This window comes from Strongylocentrotus purpuratus, unplaced genomic scaffold (assembly GCF_000002235.5).
Source record: "Strongylocentrotus purpuratus isolate Spur 01 unplaced genomic scaffold, Spur_5.0 spur5_scaffold_14, whole genome shotgun sequence".
Lineage (NCBI taxonomy): Eukaryota > Metazoa > Echinodermata > Echinoidea > Camarodonta > Strongylocentrotidae > Strongylocentrotus > Strongylocentrotus purpuratus.
In genome coordinates, this window is record NW_022145599.1 from 1,266,680 (window position 1) to 1,293,517 (window position 26,838).

The following is a 26,838-nucleotide window of genomic DNA, read 5'->3' on the forward strand; positions in this document are numbered from 1 at the left end:
TATGTTTGTGGTTTCAATTTTAAGCGAATGAAGGACATAAAATGAAATAGAAAAATGTCTGTCGATTGAATGGATATGAAGGGTGGTGAAGAGATTTATTTAAGGGAGAGGAGAAAGGCGGAGGGTCAGAGATAGAGAAAGAGAGAGAGAGGGGGGGGGGGGGAAGAGAATGTGAGAAATAAGGGAAAGAGATGCAGATATGAAACCTTGCGGGCACCTCGCTGCTACTTTGCGGCTACCTTGTGTCTGCCTGAGTATTTGTCAAAGACTTACGGCCCTGAGGCGACCGTGCGTCATCACTTCAAAGACTGTACCTCAGCTGCATAAATCAAAATACGCCATGCGACTACCCTAATGCCTGGATTACATTTCGCTTGCGATTAGTCTAGGGGCCCGTATCCTGCCCGTATCCCCTTTTCCGTGCGGCCTCCGTGGGGAGGCAGGAGGCGGCCATAGACTTTCGTACGGATTCACGGGCTCCGCGGCGACTATGATTCGCGGGGAGTTAAACAAATTTGAAAAATCGTAAGCCCGTAGCCCGTAGGTGGCATTGTACAATCCCCGCACGGGCATTGCGTGGAGGCCTCACGCTGATCGTGCAGCAAACGCATGATTTTCAGTGAAAATGGGGGCAACAGACGCCGAAAAAACGGCACAGAGGTTGCACGGTCACCGCGCCTTCTCCGCGCAACCTCTGCACGGAAGCTGCACGAGCTCCGTACTATTTCCGTGCGGAGGTTGCAGAGACTGCACGGGTGTTGCACTGAAATTACACGATTTCCGTACAATCTCCGAGCAGCCTCTGTACGGATGTGTCCCGGTCTGCCCCCGAGGGCTAATACAAGAAATGGCACGATGCTCGTAGATAATGTAAACACAAACATCGTAGCCCGTAGCCTCCTACGATGCCCCCCAAATCGCACGAAAAATCGTAGGCCAATTTATCGTGCGGCGCCTGGGCCAAATGTAATCCAGGCATAACATAATTATGTGACCGCTACCGTATGTGACCGCTGGAATGCTGCGGCGGCCCTATTATTGCTATTATTAGTCGTAGATATTTTAGACCGCACGGCCGCCGCAGCAAAATAATTCACTGTCTTTCATTCATGTTAATGCACAACATTGTCTTGGTCATGCACGATTATTAAAAGCGGCTGGAAGGGCCAGGTTTTTTTGTTTTGTTGGGGGGGGGGGGGCAACTGCTAAAGCCCACATTTCCTAAAACATCACAGAGTACAAAAGAAGTACTTATCGATTGCGCTCAGCACTCCCAATCCTTTGAACTTTCTGCAGTAATAAATATCCCATCCCCATTGACCATATAATATACCGAGATAACGGCCAAAATTAGAGGGGAAAAAATATCGACCCCCCCCCCAAAAAAAAAAAAACAACAAACAAACAAACAAACAAAAATTTTTTTTTTTTAAATCACCTTTTCGGCTCAAAATTTATATTTCACACATAACTCAATGAACCAATATCAACTTGAAGGTATTTTAATTATCAATCATTTGACACCAAATCTATGGTGATTAGTGGTTTCACTTAAAATTGAGGTGTCAATTAATCCTTATTCCATGGAAATGGGTATCAAAATGTAGATACATTCTTTTATCTTTAAATGTCACAAAACTCATGGTGGTTCAATGTTTCCTTTTAAAAAAATCATCCATAAAATACAATTTTTCGTCAAAAGGGACGCCCTCCGATTAAAGGGTGTTCGATACAATTAAACAAAAAATCTCTGAAATATTGGGCATATGCTAAAATCTTTTGAATAACAAAAAGGTGTGCTGTGTTTACGTAATAGCGGCAACTAACTCAAATACTAAGTATGATATTTGATTTTAAGGGCGAAAATTTGTAAAACTAAATCTTTATGTAGGCCTACGGAGCAAAATTATTTCTTGTATTTTGGGGTAATTTCTCGAACTCCGAGCAGAAATCAAGACTTCCTTCTAAACATGTACATATATTTATATATATATATATATATATATATATATATATATATATGCATGTTTATGTGTATTTATATTTGCGTTTGTGTTGATAACGAACTGAAATAGTGCAAAAGTTTACAACATTAGACTATTTATTCTATTAACCTATCCATGACTGACGTCACACAGACGTCACACAAAAAGACTGCTCGAACTGGCTGTGGGGAATTCCAGGCCGGGGAATCCCCATTGTTCGGGCGACGAACTTACATTGTGTGCATTTAAGGATGCTTCGATCGAACCCAAACAGAACGTCACGTCTATCATTCTTGATCTTTCGCCGTATGCTGTCAAACCATAGACAGTCGTATGCTGTCAAACCATAGACAGTCGTATGCTGATGAAGGTTCCTGGAGAGTACCAGGTCTACGTTACAACCGGACTTGATAGTAAGCAATCTATCAATTTTTTCATAATGAATCTACGTTTAACAGAACATTTCTAATTGTTTATTTTCATGTAGAATTCCGGGGTAGAATTGCCCGTACACACTTTTGTAATAAATTGCATAATCATGATAAGTGTGGCAGTGTGCATAAATAGTTCATGGCGACTACTGAGTACTTTGATATGATGCAGTTTGGGGGCAATTTCTTATTTACCTGTTGATTCCAGATACCAATTGTAGAAGGAAAATAGAAGTGAATTTATTTGATATGACATCTCTAATTGGGGCACTGTTTGCTCAAAAAGTTAAGATGATAATAATCATACTGATAACAAGAATATTGATGATAACGATGATAATAATGATAATAATAATAATAATAATAATAAGAAGAAAAGAATACTGATAAAGATGGTGATAATATTGATGATAATACTGATGATAATACTGATGATAATAAATATAATAATGATATTAATAATAGTAATATTGATAAAACTGATGAAAGTAATAATAATAATAATAATAATAATAATATGATATTAGTAATGGTGATGATGATAATGATGATGAGAAGATGAATAAACAGGTTAACCAGTGATCTCTTTATCAAATAAACAGTAGGGCCTACAACCCATCAGGAAAAGAGAGAAATGTCTAATGAACATCCATGTCAGATACTTTCTAGAAATAATGTTATGAGGAATATGTGTTTTGGGGATTCCCTGTAACACTGGGCCTTTAGTGTGAGAAAGGGTGGTTGAGTCGATGTAGGTGTTCAACGTGTTTGACACTATTCAAAAGTACTATTGTAATTATTCAGCACCAATGCACCAAGTTTTGAGGATTGAAATGAGGAGAAATTGGAGATTATTATGTCTCGTTGGTGTGGTATTAAAGCAGTAGAATTCCATTGTATTTGCGTTTTCAGATTTAACACCATGGCAAATAGAACTAAAAGTATTCCATCCGATTATGAACTTCTCTCGCTTGCTGGAGAGATCACTCAGAAAAAAGATTTCTTCAAGCTTGGAGTGAATCTGAACTTTCTTATACCTGTGTTGAGAAAGTCTTTGAAAGAGTGCAGTGGTGATGTATACAGTGCAACTTTAATGACCCTTCAGCAATGGAGAGATAATCAACGACCAGGGACAGATGTGAGATCCAAGCTTCATACAATCTTAAAGGAACTCGGTCACAAGGCTGCTAACATGCTAGTTACAGGTGAATAATAAGAATGTATGTTGTCAAACATAGTAAGTCTTTTATTGAAAAGCATATGTGAAATGTATATAACATTCGAACCTATTGTTAATCCAAGAATTAATTCTATATCAGCAAATTTTAAATCAGAAATGATTTGCAAATTGGATGATACTAAAGCCTTGCTCAGAAATAATGCATCAAAACTGCTCAATTTATGATAAAGTGTGTTACACTTCTAATGTCTGTATCTTATTACATGCAGTGTTCAGTAAACATGCGCAGGAGCTTTGTAGCATGCCGTCGCCATTCATTTTACACGTAAGAAAAATGTGACGGCAGTTTGACCATGGACCCTACTACAGATGGACTAATCATGAGAGTCTTTCTTTGATCACATCATGACCCGCCCCCCCCCCCACTCAGTGTTATTTAGGGTACGCATATGCGTGTTCCAACCGACCCCCCCCCCTTTTCAGCAAAAGTCCGGTGTGTAAAGTCAATACGGCTCGATTTTTTTCTTTTGTATACGAGCCTTTTTCAGCACCCCCCCCCCCACCCTTTTCAGTAAAAGTCCGGTGTGTAAAGTCAATACGGGTCGACCTTTTTCTTTTGTTACGAAAAGGACATTTTGGCAACACGCATGGGGTCCGTCCATTCTCGGAGTGGGGGGGGGGGGGGGGCGGGCATCATGACCACCACCACAGCCAAATTTACAGGTTTCTCTTGTAAACTACTTCTAATTTCATGTTGAAAACTTCATATATGTCAGTATCCAAAATACGCCACAACTGCACACAGAGGCGGCCCTCTCGGGGGGGGGGGGGCAGGGGAGAGGGCACAGTGCCCCCCACTTTTTCAGATACCCCCAAAATGCCCCTTTTTACATAGGAAAAGGGCCCCTTTTATTTTGTAAGAAGTGCCCCTTTTACATAGGAAAGGTGCCCCTTTTACTTTGACAAGTGCCCCTATTACTTAGTAAAAGTGCCCCTTTCCCCTTTTCACCTCTGACGAGTGCCCTTTTTATTTTTGACACGTGCCACTTTTCCTTCGACATGTTCCCATTTTCCTTTGCAATAAATGTTCATTTTCCATTCTCATGAATCTTGAAATTATCTTGAATAAGTGCCCTTTTTAATCTTTATTAGGTGCCTCTTTTCAGGTACGAGAAGTGCCCCTTTTCACTTTTAATAAGTGCCCCCTTCACCTCTGATGATTGCCCTATTCAAAACTGAGAGGTGCTCTTTTTACTTTGACAACTTCCCCTTTTTTCCTTTGTAAGAAGTGCCCCTTCTCCTTTTAATAACTACCCCTTTTTTAAACTCGGATGAGCGCACCTTTCATTTTAACATGTGCCCCTCTTATTTTCTAATAAGTGCCCCTTTTCCTTATGATAAGTGCCCCCATTAAAAAGAGAGAGCTCCTTCCCCTTCTCATAACTTCCCCTTCCCTTTCTAATAAGTGCCCCTTTTCCTTATGATAAGTGCCCCCATTAAAAAGAGAGAGCTCCTTCCCCTTCTCATAACTTCCCCTTCCCCTTCTCATAACTGCCCCTTTTAAACATCTGAACGGTGCCCCCTTTTCATTCAACAAATGCACATTTTCCTTTATTATAAGTGCCCCTTTTACATTTTCATAAGTGCCCCTTTTCATATCTGGTCAGTGCCCCTTTGCAACTCTGATAATTCCCCTTTTAATAATGATACGTGCCCCTTTTCCTTTCTAATAAGGGACCTATCCCCTTTTCACCTCTTATAAATGACCCTATTAAAATCTGATGGGTGCCCCTTTTCCGTCAACAAATGCCTATTTCCCATTTTCGTAAACGCCTCCTTTTCATCACTGGTGAGTGCCTCTTTTCAAGTGAAAAAATGCCTCATTTTCACCTCTGATAATTATCCTTTGTACTTATACACGTGCTCCTTTTCTTTTCTAATAAGTGTCTTATCCCTTTCGATAATTGTCCCCTTTTCATGTAATCATTAAACGTGCCCCTTATTTAAAGCGACTAAGAGCAGCTTCCCCCAAAGTTCGTTCTGCGCTCGCTCGCGTTTAAGGATTATATAATTATGTTACTTATCAAAGGTCTTTTCAGTCTTCCGTTATGAGAATGTGCTTATAACCCCATCACGATTGGCTTTTTTCCTCTTTATAAGATGTAATTTTTCGCACTGCGACCTCACAGATCTTTAAAAATTTTCTCGCTCGCTTCGCTTGCTCGTAAATGCATATTCAGACAAAGTTTGATGCTTAAGCGATATCTTGTATGATGTATGAAGAGAAACAAATATTGAAATCATCCCTGATAATGTAATCACAATGTAGGGGTATATACCAATGTCTAAAAATTGTATATTTTCGCTTTGAGATTTCCCACTGTATGTGCCCTTTTTTCCAGAAATTGCCCTTTTTTGTTGGTGTCCCCCCCCCCCCACTTTGAAAGTCGCTCGGCCGCCCCTGACTGCACATGCATTTCCGTGATTTTAAGAGATTCAGTTTCTTTTGCGCAGGCATTTTGTACAGATCCAGGCACAGTTCTGTTTTTTTATGGCTGACTGGCGGCGGTCGTGATGAGATCAAAGCTTGGAAGCATGTTTGGAATGTCATTATGATACTTTTGACAGAATCAGGTGCATGCATGTATTATAGTACCGATCAGTGTCCATTTGTAGTAGGTCCATGGCTTGGCACATCATATCCGAACCCCCCCCCCCCCCACCCCCACTCCGTGTACGGAGGGATAGCATGCGTGTGCCCAAACTCTCCGGCTCGTAACAAAAGAAAAAGGTCGACCCGTATTGACTTTACACAGCGGACTTTTGCTGAAAAGGGGGTCGCTGGGAACACGCATATACGTACCCTAAACAACACTAAGTTGACATGTCCGGGATCCGAACAAGAATTAAGTTTTATATTTCATAGCAACGTTGATTACTCTAGGGCAGGCCTTCTCAACTGGTGGCGCTTGCGATCAGTCGGAGTGGCGCGTGACTGTTGCAACAACAAAACAAAAATCAGAAAGAAAGAAAATATATATTTTAGATTTTAATACTCAGCTAAATCAAGAAATTGCAGTCGAATTTGAGCCCAAAATGCCTGCTTAACAAACAGAAGGAAAGGGAAATTTATCGTTTTTTACCATTTTTTATGAATCTAAACCTGAGGTCTGATCAACAATTAGCTTACGATGGGATACCAATTTTAACATTGCCAATCTCTGGAAACATGTTGTTTTTGTTTGTTTGATTTTCACTTTATTTTGACATTTCCCGTGTTTATTGCACACAAAAAACTACATATAAATATACCTCCAGTGCAATTGTACCCAGGAATTGTACTAATTTTTTCACATCAATATGAGAATATGATTGATTATATTGTGGAACGAAATGGTGCTAAAAATGCCCCATTTGGGCCTTTAGAAAGCCCTAATTCCACCAGCTTCAGGGGGCTCTGCCCCCTGCTACCCCCCCCCGTTAGGGCTTCGCCCCTGGACCCCAACCATTTTCGGCTCGGTCGCTACGCTCCCTCGCAGCACAGTCAACCATACAGGGTGGCACTTCAACTACAAAATCTTTTCGTTTTGGCACTTATAATAAACTAGATGAGAAGGCCTGCTCTAGGGCTTATAGGCGCATTTCAATTTTGTTTCATTTAGGTCAATGATTACTACATAGGGGTCCACTGAAGTATGAATTTCTTATGTAATTCTCTCATTCAATTATTCAGGAGCAAATCAGGAGGGGGTTCTGTGGAAGTCTATATAAGCTTTGTGTTCCTGCGTTTTTCTGTCTCTAATAGTAATAACAATAATCGTGATAATGCAGACATTTATAATGCGTAACATTACCACCAGATGGTGCTCAAGGCGTTTAGTTTAAATAGATTAAATGTAATAATAAACTTACTCTGAAAATGCTTACAATTAAGCAAAACAAAAGATATTTAAGGGACAACGGTTGTTATTAGATGTGTTTTTAGATTTTTTAGAAGTTTTACAATTCATTTCCTTCTGCAAGTCTTTGTATTGTAGGGCCATGCCACCACATTTGTAAGTCATGTAGACCATTTAATTTAGACTTGATCTTTTGAAAGGAGTATCGTTTTCTTCCTTCTTGAATTTTCGTTCAGATGATGCTGACTTTGACAAGAGGAGTCTTCTAAGGACAGTAGAGGTCTGTACACCTTCAGAGAGTTCAGCAAGCATTACAAAGAACATGGACTTCCAGAGTGATGTAACTGATGAAGACAGCATGGTTACATCAGCCATGTCACACTCTGATTACTCCATGTCGGTCAAGAAAGACAGCAAATTTGATGAATCAGGATCAGGATCAGAAAGTAAATCACATTCTATGTACTTTCTTTAAAGAAAAATGTACACAAGTTATTGTCAAAATCATGATTCTTCTTCTTCTTGAATAAATTGGAATAGTGTTCAGACTGTGTGATTTGTGAATTGTGATTGTTTCTTCAGAACAATCATGAAATAATCAGTAGTTATCCATGTTGAAGGAAATATTGAATTCTGTTGAGAGATAGAATCTCTTGTGATCCGTTTTGTAAACCCTCCCAAAATCTATCATAATTTCGATTTATTGACAAACATGTAGATATTGCCAGCGTTTTGCATCCTTTTACACAACATTGTGTTGTTATGGTTGTCATCAATACTTTCCTTCTCATTGCTTTAGGAATAAATAAAGTAAGTAATGTAAATATTTAAAAAGGAATCACGTCCATTGTTCAAACGACATTCAGATTTTCTGAAAGATGTATGAAAGATGCTTACATTGGACTTATCATCATCACTAGGTGCTCTCTTGAACTTTCATTTTACAATGATATTTTTCAACATGCTTCATTCTATTTGAATCCAGAGCCCAGTGAGTCAAGGAGTACTGGTTTAACACATGGTCTTCGTCAACTGAGTGTCAAGCCTACATCAGGTTAGAAATCTGAGAGATACTTTCTTTTAATTTAGCATTCGTTATTATTATTTTTATCATTATCTTCATTTTCATTAATATGATGTTGATGATGATGATGATCATTATTATCATTATTATTACTGTTATTATTGTTCTTTTAACCCATCATTTTTCAATTTCGAATGATTGCAGTCGATCAAATTTTAAAGGTTATGATAATGTGATTTACATTTACATTTAGGGATCTTCCTAGTAGTGCTACGAAATTGGTATTATTGTAAGTTCGATAAATGTATAACTGGTATTTATAATCAATTTCATCATGAAAGATAACTATCCCAATCTTATGTTTTAGATCCTGGACGTGTTACAGGATGGCTTAACGAAGCAGAAGCCGTCAGGCAACCAATGATAGGAGCACCTGGTGCTGATAGGCTCCCAGTTAAATCTATTGATGACATGGAAACCTTGAAACTTAAAATCTATCAAGAAGAACTGGCCGAGCCTGCCCTTCAAGGCCATAATACATGTGTAGTAGCTCCTACTGGTTCAGGGAAGACGTATGTAGCTGTGGCTGTAGCTCAGGAGGTCCTCAGGAAATCACCAGGGAAAAAGGTTATCTTTGTTGTAAACCAGGTAATCAGATCAATGAGCTGTCATTCCTCCTACATATACATCAAAACCGGTTTATTGAAAAAGACATTTCTCTTGTGTATGTAAAAGTGGGGAAAATATTTTGTCTCTACCCCCCCCCCCCCCCCCCTCTGACTCTTAAACTTAACATGAAGACACAGTTTTGGGTACATTAGGGGTGGGGGGAGGAGCAGAATTTTAATTTGTTTTCATCGGTTGTGTTTCCTGGGAATATGATTTGTTGAATCCTACCATCCATCTCCAGGAGGGGTGGGGGATGTGTTTAGAGATCAGCATTTTTTTCTTTCTGTAATTTCAATCATTGCTTGCATGAATACCCAATACTGTGTAACGAACAGAGGTTTTTATCTAAATGATGATAGTAATAGTGGTAATATGAATTTAGAGTTTGGATACAGATGGGATAATATTATGTTCAGCATATGATTGAGCCACACATATTTGAACAGTAGCGGATATGTATCATTACTGGCATATTAATTAATTAAAATTGTTTTGAAACAGGTACCTCTTGTACACCAGCAGAGTACAGTGTTCAAGAAATACATCAAAGATGTGGCCTATATATGTGGGGATCATGGCCAGCCTGAAATAACACGCCTTCCTATGGATGAAGTCTTGAAGGAGAACGATGTAGTGGTTCTAACAGCACAGATACTTGTAGATGCCTTGACCAAGGGACAGGTGTCATTCAACCAAATAGGACTTATCGTCTTAGATGAGTGCCATGAGACAAAGGTGATTATACAGTGCGTCCCAGAAAAAAATGGAAACCGAGAACTATCGATGTTTTATCATAACTTAGTCACAATTATAATCCATAAATGACACATATTTGTAAAACTTAGATACTCCTCTTTCATTTGATGCATCCCATATGATGCATCTCTCTTCTTCTTTGTGCATGGCTGATCGTCAACGAAACGGAATTAAGTCTGTTGTCAACTCTGTTTGTTGCTACTGCAGGCATCAAGTGAAAACGAGTTCGTTTAATCAAATTAGGGAAATGCAAGCAAACTTTTAACAAACAGCACTTTGTTATTCCCGGCTCATTTTTCCTGATTGAAGTGTCATATGAAAGAGCAGAAAACGAACTTTCTACATATGTGATCTTTGAAATACAGATGATACTGATACATGATATTGGATACATCAAATGAAGGAAGAGGATCTAAGCTTTACAAATATGTGTCTTTTATAAATTATAATTGTGATTAAGTTATGATAAAACATCGATAATTCCCTGTTTCGTTTTTTTTCTGGGACGCACAGTACAAGAATAAAATCAGAAGATTGCCACGTGGTAGAAACTGTCACAAATGCTAAGAGTGGTCCAGATTCCTAAAAGTTTAATGCCCTAGAAGTAATGAATCACAAAACTGACATTTTGGAATCCACAAAGTTTGTTTATGCATAAACGGCTTTATTAGCAGATCTAGGAAGTTCCTGATATTTCCAATGTAATTTTTCATCTTGCAAACACAATTTATAACACTTTCTTAGAATGACACCTGTTATGAACTCCAAATGAAATCCTTTCTTCCTCATAAGTTAATATGCAATCATACTATCTTCTGTATTTATAAGCAAATAGTGATGTGTGGATTTTTGTCAAAGTCAATCTTCAGGTTGATTGCAAAGCTTAAGGTAACGTTGTATTCTAACACATGGATTAATTTAATGACCTATTCTATTATCTATTATATCTAACGTTTTAAAAAATCAGTAAAGCGATTGGCCACGTGGGGCTCATATGACATGAAATGTTCCCACCATGAAGATTAACAAGATATAGCGTAACCTGAATGTATATATCCTAGATATACCCCATTTGACACACCTTGATGCTGTAAATAGGCCTATCGTGATAGCACCACTGCAACCAATGTTATGTGGCATGTCACACGTGTAGTGTGTGTGTGTGTTTGTATGTAATTATACCTTGCACTCCGGTAGGGCAAAGTAAAAATACACCAGTTTACGGTTATGGGCGCCATTTTAACTTGTGGGTAAACAAACTACTTACCTCTAGAAGTCAGTGGTTTACGCGTAAATTAAGATAGCGCCCATGTAAATATGATGCAATAAATATTAAATAATATTTTGCATTTTATCCCGGTTCCCAACATAAAAAAAAAATCCTCTGTGTGCCCATGCCTTGAGCCATAATGCATGGCCATCTAGAGAATTTGTTTATGTTGGGGACCGGGATGAAATGCAATAAATTATTGAAAATTTATTGCAATTTATTTTTATTTTTTTATTTATGGAAACTGCCCCTACCCTACCCCCGCTGCGTACAGTCGTGGTTCAGTGACAAAGCAATGGCCTCGTAACTGTGAGGCCCCAGGATCAAAACCGTGTCGATGTGCTTTATTAGTGCCCTTTTGTGGGGCATTAGTCCTCATTACTGTCATTTATGACTTAAGGGCGTAGGTCCCCTAGATGATAAACATAGTAACATATACATGCTTTAGCATTCACGCAAAACAAACACTGGCATATTATTATTCAATAAAATCTGAGAATGGTTACTAGTATATCTATTAGAAATAAATCATTGTCAAAATAATTCCATAAATTGGGGTAAAACAAAAATATTCCAACTATATGAGCGACAGTGTATTAGGACAAATATATCCCTTATCGGCCATTAAAGGTAAAGACCAGTATTGGAAACGCCCCAATTTCAAAAAATGAAATGGAAGCTCTCATTACCAATCATGTGAAAGAATATGTTTTGACTAATACATGATGATAACAAATTTGCCGGGAAACCGCCTGCTAATTCATATATTAGGTAAATTTGTTTCTCTCATGGTCGGTGAGAGATATAGGGTAGTCCCATATACATCTTTCTGTGTATAGCGCTTCTAACTTTACGAAGAATGGGCCAAATTTCTTATCATTTTGCAGATGCTTGATGCTAGATGATCAACCTTTTCTGATCGATTCCACAACGTTTCTTTCACAATGCAATCGCATGACCATAACTGGTCTTTACCTTTAACCGGATAATGGCTTTTAATAGGAACACGCCGAATGTTTTCAGATGCGCATGTATTGTTGCGTCACTGCCTGCGCTGTGCGCTCAAGTCATATTTGCATGGGCGCCGTCTTAATTTACGCGTAAACCACTGACCTCGAGAGGTCAGTGGTTTGTTTACCAACAAGTTAAAATGGCGCCCATGTCTGCGCATGCGCACTGTTAATTTCTTTCTTTCTTTATTTATTTATGCATCTTTACAATTTCACAATTCATTTAAGTTAACATCACATGAAAAATGAATATAATATAACAAATCGTTTCAATTTTACAAACCATTTGAATATACTTCACGTGAAGAAGAATATAAGATGTTTTATCAAAGACAAATTGCAACTAATATACAGTTTGAAGAATGAACACAAAGGTGATGAAACATAAGCAAATAGAGGTTGAATCGTTACAACACCTTTCAAATATATAATATAATTATGACATATAAAATTCCTAAAGTTTTGCAGTGAACTATTTACACTATTTTACAAAGTTAAAACAAGAAAGGAAAAAAAAAGGATTTTGTTAAGCCTAGTAACAAAATTATGTTGATTTAATTAGAACTGATATAGAGATTGTAATGTTATTAATATCTTACATGTGTGAAATGATAATGCATTTGAGTGCTCTTTTAAAGGAGTTTGTTGATTCTATATTTCGAATATCATTAGGTAAATAATTCTATACATCTGGAGGTCTGTGTCTGATTGATTTCTGGGCTAATGTAGTGTGAGGATTGACCACATGTGAATTCGATGACTGCCTTGTTGAATACGAACGAACCATGTTATTAGGTTGGAACATTGAAGATAATGACGTAGGTAATAATTTGATATTAAAACGGAACATAAATATAGCAATTTGGAGGAAGTTATTATTCTCAACCCTTAAGCATTTCAGTGTAACAAATAGTGGGGTAGCATGGGCACGATAACCAGCTCGGGTCCATATGCGTACAGCTTTCTTTTGCAGCAGAAGAATACTATTAGTCACACATTTGGATGTTGCCCACAAAATATTACAATAAGAAATGTGTGGTAAAATTATACTATTATATATAGCATAAGTAATATTATATCAGAAACAAAACATTTAATTATATACAGTACGCCAGTATTTCTGTAGATTGGTGTAACAATGTGTTTTACATGGTCGCTCCAGACAAATTTTTCATTGACATAGACACCAAGGAATATTGTACATGTCTTTCTCTCTAAAGAAATATCATCTAGTTTAATATCAAAAGCAAGGTTGTCATTAGATTTTCTACCTCTAAAATGAATATAATTTGTTTTAAGAACATTGAGAGGGAGCACATTACTTCTAAACCATACAGTCAACTTTGGCAGTTGCAAATTTAGTTTCTGTTCAAGAGTGTTGATTTCACGATGAGACAAGAAAACACTCGTATCATCTGCAAATAAAGTATAATTTAAAGTTTAAGATACATTACAACTATCATTAATATAAATAAGAAATAATAATGGGCCCAGGATAGATCCCTGCGGAACACCACATTTAAGATACAGAATGTCAGAGGTAACAGAGGTATAATAAGTGTACTGTCTTCTCATAGATAAGTAACTCGCAAGCCATAAGCTATGCCCCTTATTCCACAATGCTCTAACTTAGAAAGAAGAATTGAATGGTCAAGTGTGTCAAATGGTTTGCTCAGATCCATAAATACACAAATGACATGCTCTTGAGCAGCGATCGCACTTGAAACGCGATCATAAAATTTCAGTAGTGCAAGAATGAGACCGCCGAAACCCAAACTGATCAGGATTCAATGATTCACATATATCTAAAAAAAAAAGCTGTAAAGCCTGTTATAAACAATTCGTTCCAAAACTTTAGAAAAGCTAGGCAGTATTCAGATCGGTCTATAGTTAGAAACGACCATCACGTCATCTTTTCAATATAATGTTTGTATATACAGTATATGCAATAAATGTTTGTATAGATGTACTTTCTAATATACAGGATGCCATTGAGTATGATTCCCTTAAATATTCATGTATCATTCTATATTGCATGATGGTTATAATTTTTGTCATTTCAGAAAAAGAGTCAATACAATGCGATCATGGCAAAGTACATGGAGCAAAAAATGAAAAATGAGAAACCACTTCCTCAAGTAAGTTATGTCTCAGCTAAGTTAATCATGCAGCAGATTGTCACGTGAGAGACTTTTTTTTAAATTTTTATTATTGCTACGGATACACAGAATAAAGGGAAATAGAGCTTGTTAATTAAAGTTAAATTGTAATGTTTAATTTCCAATCATTTCTCCTGTTTCACACACTTTGTTTTGGCTTCAGTAATAATACAGTATGTAATTAAACTTATCTTTAACAAAAATAATTCTGGATGGGTAGTTTCCCGTCTGACATCGACGCCGGTCACAGCTCGTGTCGTCCACTTTGTCCTGGCCTCCGCAGACGGCGTCTTTTCTCCACTTGGCCCCGGTAGTCGCTCCGGATTCTTGACCTCCGCAGACTGAGATACGATGGTGTGCGTCCCGATCCCAGACAAGAGCTAGCCCCCGACGAAAGCTATGGAGAACCGGGTGGCAGTTGAGCTAGCCTCTCGTCCCGACGTGGAATTACCCTCAGATATTGACTTTAATTGCCGACTAACATGACGTTAAGTCTATTATAGCTTAGGTGGTTCTCCCCGATTGCAGAAAATCCACCTCTTAATATACCCTACGGTTACTAAGCGATTTCTAAAAACATGACTACAAATATTTGGAGAGGAAATCATCTTACAAAGGAAAATACTTGTATTGAAAAGAGGCTTCCTAAATGTGTGCCAAACAACAGATAAAACATGTACACTGAATTAATGACTTCCCCAGGCCTATTCAAAGGGAACAATACATCTTGGCCTGAAAAGAAAACATCTGACCTTAACATCTTCACCTGACCTTAACGAAGAACACTCCAGACCAGCGAGCTAAACAAATAAATTTCTTTCCTGACACAGATAAGTCAAAGAAATTTCAAGTGTGTAATATCAGTGCTGTATTTGAAAATGAAATTTGTGAATTGCTCTCATTTACCTCATATTTCTTCAAATATTCACAATAATGTACATTGAAGGAAGTGATTCTTTTTCAAACTCTGTGAATTACCATCCTGAGTTTAAATGAAGTATCGCATTGTTGCTTCGATATCAGGAAATGGTGGTATTGTTTTGATTAAATTTCATGTACTTCTTAAGATAAGATCATGCTTAATTGTAATTATTTTATTATTCTGTATTAGATTCTTGGCATGACAGCATCTCTGGGAGTAGGTAACGCACATTCTGACAAGAATGCCATTCAATACATGCTCAAGATGTGTGCTAACATGGATGTAGTGAAGTTATCCACTGTTCAGAAACATAAAGAGAGCTTGGAAAAGGTTATCAACAAGCCTGAGGAAGGTGAAAATATCTTCTCCATCTTTGTTTTGTCAAATGATATTTCTCATAGAATGATTTAAAAAATGATTATTTGACCATATTTAATTTCAAGGAACATAAAGGAGTAAACAATAACACACACACACGCACGCACGCACACACACGCATATACACACACACACATCCACACAAGAACAGTAACAGAAGAAAAGAAATCATCAACTGATGCCTACTTACTGATCACCAAAGAAAACAACTTTCAGTACAAGGCTCTCCTCATTAGCTGACTGTATGATACATGGATACACATAATAGATACATGAAATATATCATAAAACATCTGCACAAGTAAAAATTTCTCAATGTTTAATTGTTAATATAATAAATGCAGATTTACAGCGAGAGTGAGCTTTGGAAATAACACTGAACCGTAACCTGACCCTACGACAAATCCCTTAACCTAATTTATGATAGGAAATCTTTTCAGTCATATTGCAAGCCTCTGTTTATTGCTCCTCTTTTAATTGGCCATCATAGTACAAACAATATTACAAGATCAGTCAAGAGCTTGTTTTGATTTTATTCAGCAACACAGGATTTCTTTTTTCAGAAAAAGATACTACAGTATATCAAAATCTTGGCAGTTTACAATGCCTATGGTGAAAGGGATTTATATTAGAACTTAAAGGGATTGTTGGGCTTTGTTGAAGAGGGCGCTACACATAACAATTTTGTGTGAGATAATGAAAAACTGAGTGTCAAATTTGAAAGAACATAGAATTTAAATGACAAAATCATCTTTGTTTGATCAAAATCGGTCAGAGAGGACTGAAATATACGTAAACTGACCATTTCCAATATGTGTGGGCCCCCACAAATCTTCGATAATTTTGAACCTGCCGTTGAAAAAACGAGATAGCGCTTTAAACGATGTATTCTAGCCAGTGCCAATGTCGGTTTTTTTGTGTGGCTTTTCCGTGTTAGTTATAATACGCACAGCCAGCCGGCCTGTGTACTGTTATTATTAATTGATTAATTAATTAACGTTCACCATATTTTTGGGAAAGTGGAGCTGAATTGGTATGATCGTAGTTAATTTCAATTTTACACATTTGGGGGTTTAAATTTACCTTTATAGCAATTTTAGGTCCTAAAAGGACACTTGAAATGTAATAAATACGAATAATAGCAATAACCCATGCACTTTAAAGGCATTTGCAGTGTTCAACAAGAACTCAACTATCCCATCAAGGTCATATTTTTAAAGGTTAGTTTGTAATTTGTAATTATATGAGAGGGTTTAAAGTTCAACGTGGTAGTGAAGCTTCATGAACAGCTCATTAATTGAAGAGACTATGGTCCTTTTACGATATACATAATTAAAATATATAATCTTAGGTTATTTTTGTTAAAGTCTTCACGGTCATAATGTAAAGACCTATTTCATTATCAGGATTGGTTGTAGTAACAAGCAGAACCAAGGATTCATTTGCAGAAGAAATACAGGATCTTATGTATCAGGTCTTCAAGTATATCAACTCAAGCCCAGGTAGGTCCAAGAATATACTCTTCAAAATCACTTGTTAGTGATGCATAGTCTGTAAAGGGTCTGATTTGTTCTAGTGGATGCACAATATTCACTGATACATGAAGATGGTCGCGATCATTATTTAGACAACTGTCTGCATTAATGCGGGGTAAACACATTTGGAAACGTCACAGTGCATACCACTGGGAATATTGGAAACGTATTACACACGTATTACACACGTTTTGTTCCAAGGATTCAACAAAAACCTCCATATCGATGACAGTTCAAGTTCAGTTAGATAATGGTAAATACAAAGATCTGGCTTACTGTTGACACAATGAAGATGCTTTAGATGAAGAGTTGTTCGCTGTTTATAGGTAGAGAGGTCAATGTTTTCTTTATTTGATTCATTTTATTCCAGGAAGCTCCGTTCTCAGCACTACGGTTGAGAAGCTTTCCAGTCTACGAAGCAGTAACCATTCCAGAGAGAACTTCAGCCATGTTCTGTGCAAGCTGCAGAAGGAGATAGCAGATAATTCTCAATTTAGAGATTTACAGCTCAGTCTTATGACGTGTGTACAATATCTCAAGGTAGTCACTACATTCAAACTTCCCAGTTTCTACAAATATTACTTTGCATGGATACTGGTAAGCTTCTCAAAGACACTAGACGCACGAAGGGAATGTTCTTCCCACGCTTCTCCAATAACCTCAATTGGTTTGAGAATGTCAAATTTAAGTTAATGTTTTACATTTTAAAATCCGTTCTCATACTCAAGTAACAAATAAAAGGTCAATGTTTTACCAAAGGACAGTAAATCCAGGGACTTAAACCTTGAACCTTTTCACCCCCAGTCAGGACACGTATCTACACGTCATTACACCATGCACCTTCACATGCATCCTGGTTTATATCCCACTGCTGACATCATTAATCCTCTGGACTGATGGCAAACCTCCTTTAGTCTATAATGTCTGTGAAATAAACAGTCAGAACACTTTTCTTCATGGCAAAATACCATGTACCTCTACATGCACACTGGTTTATATCCCACCGCTGACATGCTTATTCTTTCGGACTGGGAAAACCTCCTTCAGTCTATAATATCTGTGAAATAATCAGCTCTGACTGTATATATTTAAAAAGAAACAATGTCAATCTGTGCTTCCAAACTTTAGTCTTGCAAGACATATAGCTTTCAGTCTATATCATAGTATTGCTAACAATTTCAATGTTATATTGACCTCTATATACTGCCCTTTAAGCGGATGAAATAGAATTCTATTTATATTAAAAATGATGCATATGAAATGTTTCATATCATGTCATGATGTCGTAATGTTTATCTTGTAGTGCATCTAAAGCTGTCACATATGTTGCATTTTGAATGCTTTTATTTTTATTTATATATTCATAAGCTCGGCCAATGCCGAAGTCTTGATAGTACAGCTCTTAGAAACATCTGTATTAACGGTACTATGTCCCATTTGCAGCCCAAAATCAATTTCTGTAGAAATTTGCAGGAATTATGAATATGTCACGTATATCCTATCTGTGAAATTTGAACGTTAGCAGTGTACTTATATTCAAATTATGAAAGGAAACCCGTTTACTTTCGATTGAGTGACTGACTGACTTTTTTTAATCTTTGGTAATAAATACATAAAATGAGCTGTAAAGGGTACATGAGCATTTGCGTACATCAATAACCAAGTTCTTTTAATGGCCAAAATTAAACTGATTGTATCTTTGGGCAGCACAAAACGTACAACCATTTGGTTAATGGACTATTCCTAAATGGATTGCAATTACTAAAGTCGATTCGACAACTGATGGTCGTTATTTCCCCACACTTTCAAGACCTTTTGTTTTGAGGGAAGTACTAATTTATATTAAAATATTTAACTTTTTCATTTTTTAGCGTCCAAATGGGACATCGTACCTTTAAGTGCTTTTTAAATGTTAATACTATTATTATTATTATTATTATTATTATTATTATTATTATTATTATTATTATATTCCGTATGGCAGTAATTGATCTAAAGCAGCCCATAATTACAATGCAGTCAAGAGAGAAAGTTGAAGGCTTTTTTAAAAACATTTTTTTAGGAATACAGCACTACTCTTGCCTTCCATGAAACAGCTCGGACCAAGGATGCTTTACAATATCTCCAAGAGTTCATCAGAGAAAAGAGCAATAAAGCTGTCACCACGAACACAGAGAAAATGCTCATCCAAACGTTCCAAGGTAAGCTTACATTTTGTTCTAATAGAATGTCCGAGAGCTCTCATTCAACGAATTCATGTGTAATTGAATTCGATAGTAGATGAAGCGTAACCTTTTCATTAATTAGTTTCATACATTTATTATATGTTCAGTTATACGCCAACCAAGCCTAAAAATATTTGTCTTATATTTTTTGTTTATTTATCTTAATCATGATAATAATATTAGTTTCTTTTATAGTACTATATCCAATTTAAAACTACTCAAATTGCTTTACAGAACAATTTATTTAATACATAAACACTTACAAGGTTCATTATAAATATAGCATGGTAGGTAGCTACATGTCAATTGTAAATAGATACATTTGAAGATACTTCTTGAAAGATTCTAGAGATTTACTACCACATAACTCATGTTGTAACCTACTCCAGCATTTTTCAACCGTGGTGCTGCAAGACACCATTAGGGGTGCCGCGAATGAAATTTAGTTATATGAGAAAGATAATTTTGGGCTACAATTACATGACAACCAAATATCAGAAACCGCTAGAGTATGTAGAAGTGTCGTGGCCGAGTGGATATGTCACCGGACTGTTGATCACAAGGCCCGCGGTTCGAGTCCCACGGCGCTATAATTTCCTGTGGCAACCAGTAATCTACAAATGCCACATTTTGGACCCAGGTAGGATTATTCCTTGAAGTGCACTGAAAACGACTTGGAGAGATTAAAGCTAGAGTAATCATTTTCAAAGCTCTCTGGAAATGTATAGCGATAGGGAAATGCGCTATACAAGAACTGAATATTATTATTATTATGGCATTTCATGTAGATATAGGATTTTAAAGATGGTAAATTGTCTTTTTTCCTCGCTTGTGCACAATATTTAGAAACAGGACGGTTATAAACAGCGAGGTGCCTGAATACCTCAATATTGGGGTAGCGATCGAGGTACCTGTATATCCTTTGAATCAAAATTAAATGTACACCACACTTATTCGCTCTACTCGCTCACAACGAGACACCTGAATATCCTCATATTAGTGTATCGACGTGACGAAATATTTTTTTTTTTTAATTCATGTATATTCGGTTGTGAAATGCCCGGATATGTTATTCTACATCTTTTTTAATTGTGTTGATTACAAATTGAAAAATGTATTCCTTAAAAATGGCATTCCTTTTGGCTCGCTCGTCTCGCTAGCTCACACAATTTATTTAAAAAAATGTCCCCGTATTTATGTTCATGGCACTTTACGCTTGCCAGAGTGATGCAAAATAAATATTCTGTAATGAATTTTGGATTGGGACGACACAAACCTTATATTTCTCACAAGGTGCTGTGACTTAAAGGGATAGTTGAGTTTTGTTGCAGAGGAAGCTACACAAAATAATTTTGTTGTGAGACAATGAAGAACTGAGTGGCAAATTTAAATGACAACGCCATCTTTGTTTGATCCAAATCGGTTCAGAAACGTCTGAAATGTCAATAAATTTAACCAATTCTAATATTTGTGGGGCCCCACAAATATTCGACAACTTTGAACCAGCCGTTGAAAAATCGAGATAGCCATTTTTCCGTTTTATTCCAGCCAATGCCAACGTTGGCTTTCTGTTGGCTTTTTCGAGTTGGTTATAATACCAGCCGGCCCGTGTATCGTGATTATTAATTAAGTGATAAATCAATGGTAATCATATTTATTTAGAAAGTGGAGCTAAATTGGTATGATCGTATTTAATCTAAATTCACAAATTTGGGGACTAAAATTTACCTTCATAGCAATTTTAGGTCTTTAAAGGGCACTAGAAATGTAAGAATAAGAATAAGGGCAATAACCATGCACTTTGAAGGAATTTGCGGTCTTAAACAAGAACTCAACTATCCCTTTAAAAGAGGTTGAAAAACGCGGACCTACTCCATATCACCAGGCTTCCATAACAAAACTTCACTCTGCTATTTTCTTTAATCAAATCAGACAAGCAACACGAACTGGAGAGAATCTCAATGAGTCCTAAATCACTAAATCCAGCACTGGTTGAGCTTCAGAACATGATAGAAAGAGACATAGTGACATGTCATACCAATGAGAATGGTGATTCATTCCGAGCTATCCTCTTCACTCCGACAATCACATCTACATCGGCTCTCAGGAGTTGGGTCATGGAGACAGATTCCCTCAAAGATCTTAATCCAGAGGTGTTGGTTGGCTGTAGAAACCCAGGTGTGTATACTTACCTGCCTCATCAAAGGAATCGTGTGCCATTTGCAGTGGGCAAGATATTATCCTGCTATCTTTAATGTCTCCTGCATGCATACAGAAGTAGAAATAACAGATGCCCACAGCGTTTTACAAACTCACCCTTCTCCTAAACCCTTGTCGTACCCAGTCTCTATCTCAATCATTTACTATCCTTGCCCTCCACGTCATTCTTCAAATTCATGCAATATGTGCTTCTGGTTGCCATGAATAAGCCCATGCTGAAAAAATGGGGAAAAGAGCAACCCAATATACACGTTTAAAAATTGCATTAAAAAATGCAGCAAAAATTATTATTTTCAATACATCTACTTTATATTCAACTACAAAAAAAATTACATTACCTTATAAATCATATTTGCAATACGTTTTCTCCCTATCCTTGTATTGGTTGAAATTGTTTCTACTTTATCAGGTCCAGATATGTCAGGCATATTATTTTCCATCATACATATAATTATTACCATGATCATTTGTGTGGAATAATGAACCCCTTATAGTTGTTTTGGTTATATCCATGTAAAAGTATTACATTGTAAATAAGAATTGCTTTTCTATTCTTTCTATGATTTTTTCTAACTTTACTGTTTTATACTAAATGTAAATTTCACAAAATGCAATTTTTTTAATAACAAAGTGTTTTACTGATAGGAATGATTTTTTTTAAGTTTGGGATGCTGTAATTCAGTTAGGCAATCGAACTGGATTCTTGTGACATTTTTAAGGATTTGATGTATATGTTCGCTGTTATTTTTAGCATTCGAAAAATCCTTGACCATAAGTCTGCTGCTATGCTTATACGTGCATTTGTTTTTATCTCGATTAGATATTGGCAATGCTCTTATTTTCAATTTTACTTTACGTAATCTTGACAAACTTCAACATGCTCAGAATGCAGCTGCCAGGGTTTTTATCAGAGACATCTAAATATGGTCACATTTCTCCTCAAAAAGCTGCACTGGTTGCCAATCCGTAAGCGCATAGAATTCAAAAACCTTCTCCCATGGAAGGCAGTAAACGGATTAGCACCAAACTATTTACAAAACCTTGTTATGCCTTATACACAAGCTCGTAGTCTAAGATATTCACACCAGCATCTTCTTAAGATCCCAAAGACACGATTAGCCTGTGGTGAAAGGGACTTTTCATCTGCAGTACCTTGTCTTTGGAATCATTTACCATTTAATTTGAGAATCATAACTTCCTTAGAGACCTTTAAATCCAAGCTGTAATCTAATTTTGTATTAACAATACCTGTACTTGGCACTATGACACTCATCAGAACTTCGTCCAAACTTTCTCATTCTTTCTTTTTTAGTATGATTCGATTTAATCAATTTTAAGCTGTTTTATGCTGAAGTTTAAATCATAGTTATATTTCATGCGATACATGTAGACGCATTTTAAATTTACCACACCATTGGCTGCGAGGCATCTTTGAACAATCCTTTATTGAATAATATACAGAGCTTACATTCTTTTTCTATAATGCATTTACACCGGGCCGTTCGGTGAGGTTTATCTTCAACGCTCATTGGAGGAAGAAGAAGATTGATTGAACATGTTCTGAATTGCAGTTGTTCTTAACTATTTCATCATCAATAGCTCAAGGACTGTAGCCACAGGGCCTATTCTATTTTAACCTTTTACACTATGTTCCCGGTGGCCACGGCAACCACGTTTCAGGCAACCTTGGACGAAACGGGATTGACGTGAGACAACGCGAGGGACGGAATGGGCAAACATGACGGGCAGTGATTGCCGTGGATGCCGGGCCAGATTTTTAAACTGTCAAAAAAGTTGTCACGTTGCGGATGATAAACCAATGAGGCTAATAGGCCGTAAAAAAAACTTGGAGGCGGTCCGTAGTGGGACGGGAAGCCTTTGTATTCCCCGGCATCTTACGGTCCTTTTAAGTTTTGTCCCGTTTTGCCACGCGTATGGTAGCCGTTTCTTCGCATTCAATCACATCGCGTTCCGGCGTGTGGCGGTTTGTGGTCCCGGCGCGCTACATCGCGTTGCGTTCTACTATGTTCTGACACTGCGCGTGTGGTCTGGCCTTCTTCTTGCTGACGCAAATACTGGATGTATGAACTCAGCAAACATGCAAACACAAATCTTCTTCATCTTGGGCATTCATTATGTTATCTCGTCGAAATCTGAGGATACAATGATTGCTATTTCTATTGGAGGCCTTCTTATCTTTATACCGTGGGCACAAACTTGCTCCAAAACTGCCCGGCATCCACGTTTCATTCGTGGAAAGCCTTGACAGAACGTAAACAACTCGTTAGACCTTGATCAGAACGTGAGAAACATGAGGGACCCAATTAGAACGTGGTGGGTCGGCAGGGAACGTACTGACATCCGTGGTAGACCGAAGGTCGAACCGTAGTGTACCTTAGAGCCTTTGGGACAGCATCCCTTTTCCCCTCCCACGCCCCGTCACGGAAACCGTGATATACCGTGAGAAAATGTGGCAAGACCTAACAAAACTTGAATACAGAGAAAAAATGGCCAAAATCCCACGGCGCACTACGTTACGGGCAAACGGGGTTGCCGTGGCCGCCGGGAACATAGTGTAAACGTAGCATTAGATGGAAATATTTGGAATGTTCATTCTCAGAAAAGTATAAAATTAATTTCATTTTTTTAATAGGCATGAACTTACGTCATCAGACAAATGTCCTGGACTACTTTCGTAACGGTGTACACAAGCTGCTCATAGCAACCTCGGTTCTTCAACAAGGCATTGATGTCCAAGCATGCAACTTTGTATACAGGTACAACTACATCGGTGACGCTGTTGCACGTATTCAAGCCAGAGGTATATTTCTTGTTTTTCCTTGTTGTAAAAAAAAATCCATGCAATAATTCTGTGTTATGGTATTGACAGAATGATAAATGCACTTCTGTAGACTGAATATCCAAGACTGCAAATATAATAATAGCTACCAAACCAATTGGAAGAATAAAATGTATAGTACCTGGTATATGACCCAGAAAAATAAATAATAAATAAAAAATAACAAGTATCTCCCTTCTTGGTCGCTGATGAAAGAACAAATGATTGGACGCTGCTTGCAAGAGAAATCACAGAATTCCTAAATTTATTTTTTAATTGATCTACATTTTCTAAAAGTATATAATTTTGTTATCCTTTATCAAATTTTCCTCAAACTGTCATTGACCTGTTTCTCTCATTGTTCTCTTGTCATTAGGGCAAAATTGATGCAACATTGGACTTCTTCTTTAACGAAAGAATAAATTAGTATTATGAAATTATTACTACATGTACTGCTATAATCGTGCTCAATGGATTCATGCCTGTTTTGATATTGCATTTTTAATCTTACATTTGAAGGTCGAACGCGTAAACCAGGAGGTCGTTTTGATCTGGTAACTCACGGTTACAGAGGACTGGATGTGAAAGATAAGCTTAGTAAGGAACAGGAACAGATCATGCAACGAGCTACTGATGCAGTTTCATCACTTTCTATTGAGCAGATGAAACGTGGGGTAAGTCGAAGCAATTATAATGTTGATTGTGAAAACCCTGATCAAGTTTCTCATTACACTAATGCAATGGCAGGGATATACATGTATTTGCAACAAAGAAACATCAACAACAATATACTATATGTAATTTGCTGGTTAAATTTATTCAGTAAGTATTTTATGCGGGCCGAAGCCTCTCTGATGCTAGTGTATATCAAGAATACTCTATTTGTCATCTATTAATGTATCTATTGAGTGAGAAAAAAAATTGATTTTACATCCTTATAATTAACTTTACAAATTTTGTTTCTTTAATGATTGATCTTACTGTATAATCAAAGGCGAAAGACAAAAGTACAAGTTTTAGGATAACAAATTTATGTACAACTTGTTGATAATAAACATTTTTTAAACCAATGTACAGACATCTTGACAAACACGTACTGCAATTACTTTTGATCTATTTTCACAGACTGCTGTATATCAGCAACAACGCAATGTACAGATCTTCAACCAACAACAGCAACGCAAACCACTGGATGAGGGCAACCAGAGTTACCATTGTAAGGATTGTGATGCTCTAGTTTGCCATTCAGCTGATATCAGGATTGTACCTGGTGGTCACCATGTGGTCATCCATCGTCAGATCTTCAGCAAGATCAGGATTGTGGCTTCAGGAGGAAACGGTCAAGATCCAGGACACTGGTCATCCGTTGAACATGCAAATAAAGAAATCAGGTTTGTGCTTTTGCTGTAGCATTGTGAGAATCAATCTCTATACCATGGGGTCATAGTAGGGGTTTTCACATTGCTGTCCAAGTGCGGTTTTTCCAAGACCCTGTTTACTCGTTTTCACCAATACTGGGATACGGAAGTGTGATGACTTGAAATGATGACTCTCTTTTGGAGGGAATATCTAAAAGATTGTCCAGGGTGGACTCTACGTAGCAGGGATTTGGGGGTGTTTTCTCTGGCTCTAATTAATACTTGGGATCGGTATTTCATGTAAATCATGTAACGAAATCATAGTCCATTGTGTATCTATGGTTTACCTATTTGTTTATTATTTATTACTTCCGTAATGTAAGGTACCAGTAATTTCATCTTTAGATATGTAGTTTAATAATTCCAACTCACCTCTTTTTGTCTAACAGATGTGCGGGTGAGGGATGTCACACTAAGCTTGGTAGCATTTTAAAGTGCAGCAATCGGATACTACTTGCATTCTCCATCAAGTCATTAAGACTCAGAAACACAGCAAGCACGACCAAGACCTACAGGACTTGGGGCTCATTGCCATTCGTCTTCCATAAAGTACCATTCGAAGAGGGTAGCTTTGGATTAAATGACATCCCTGGCATTGTGGCATAGTGTGAGTTAATCTATCGAGAGGAGGGGGGGGGGGGGGCATTCTCACTCGGAAATAAATTGTGAATTTACAAGGCTTCTTATTTAGAAGGTCTGTTTTTTTTTTTGAGGAATCGTCTATGGGGGTACATGTGCCCCATGCCTCCTGTAGCTTTGTCATTACCCTGGAATCTACACAATTATTTAAGACATTTTTAATGTGTAAATAGACCTGAGTGTTCTTTTTTCCCTATTTTGTATAGTAGTTCCTTTTGTAGTTCCGGATTTTTTAAATTTAATTACTCATTATTCCAAAGTTTCTTTTGATGGGTCCCC

At 37.3% G+C, this 26,838-nt stretch overlaps 1 protein-coding gene across 1 annotated transcript; it reads left to right on the plus strand.

The window, feature by feature from the left end:
- The first annotated feature begins 625 nt into the window (after window positions 1-625).
- On the plus strand, window positions 626-26,540 carry LOC105441555 (probable ATP-dependent RNA helicase DDX58). The gene is made up of 16 exons (XM_030984917.1): window positions 626-820; window positions 2,311-2,398; window positions 7,732-7,941; window positions 8,481-8,549; window positions 8,887-9,167; window positions 9,690-9,923; window positions 14,288-14,362; window positions 15,495-15,657; window positions 17,102-17,185; window positions 17,589-17,758; window positions 19,281-19,419; window positions 21,376-21,621; window positions 24,317-24,484; window positions 25,022-25,176; window positions 25,628-25,893; window positions 26,310-26,540. The coding sequence occupies exons 1-16, from the start codon at window positions 626-628 to the stop codon at window positions 26,524-26,526; spliced, it is 2,760 nt and encodes a 919-aa protein (XP_030840777.1). The 3' UTR covers window positions 26,527-26,540.
- Window positions 26,541-26,838: the final 298 nt, after the last annotated feature.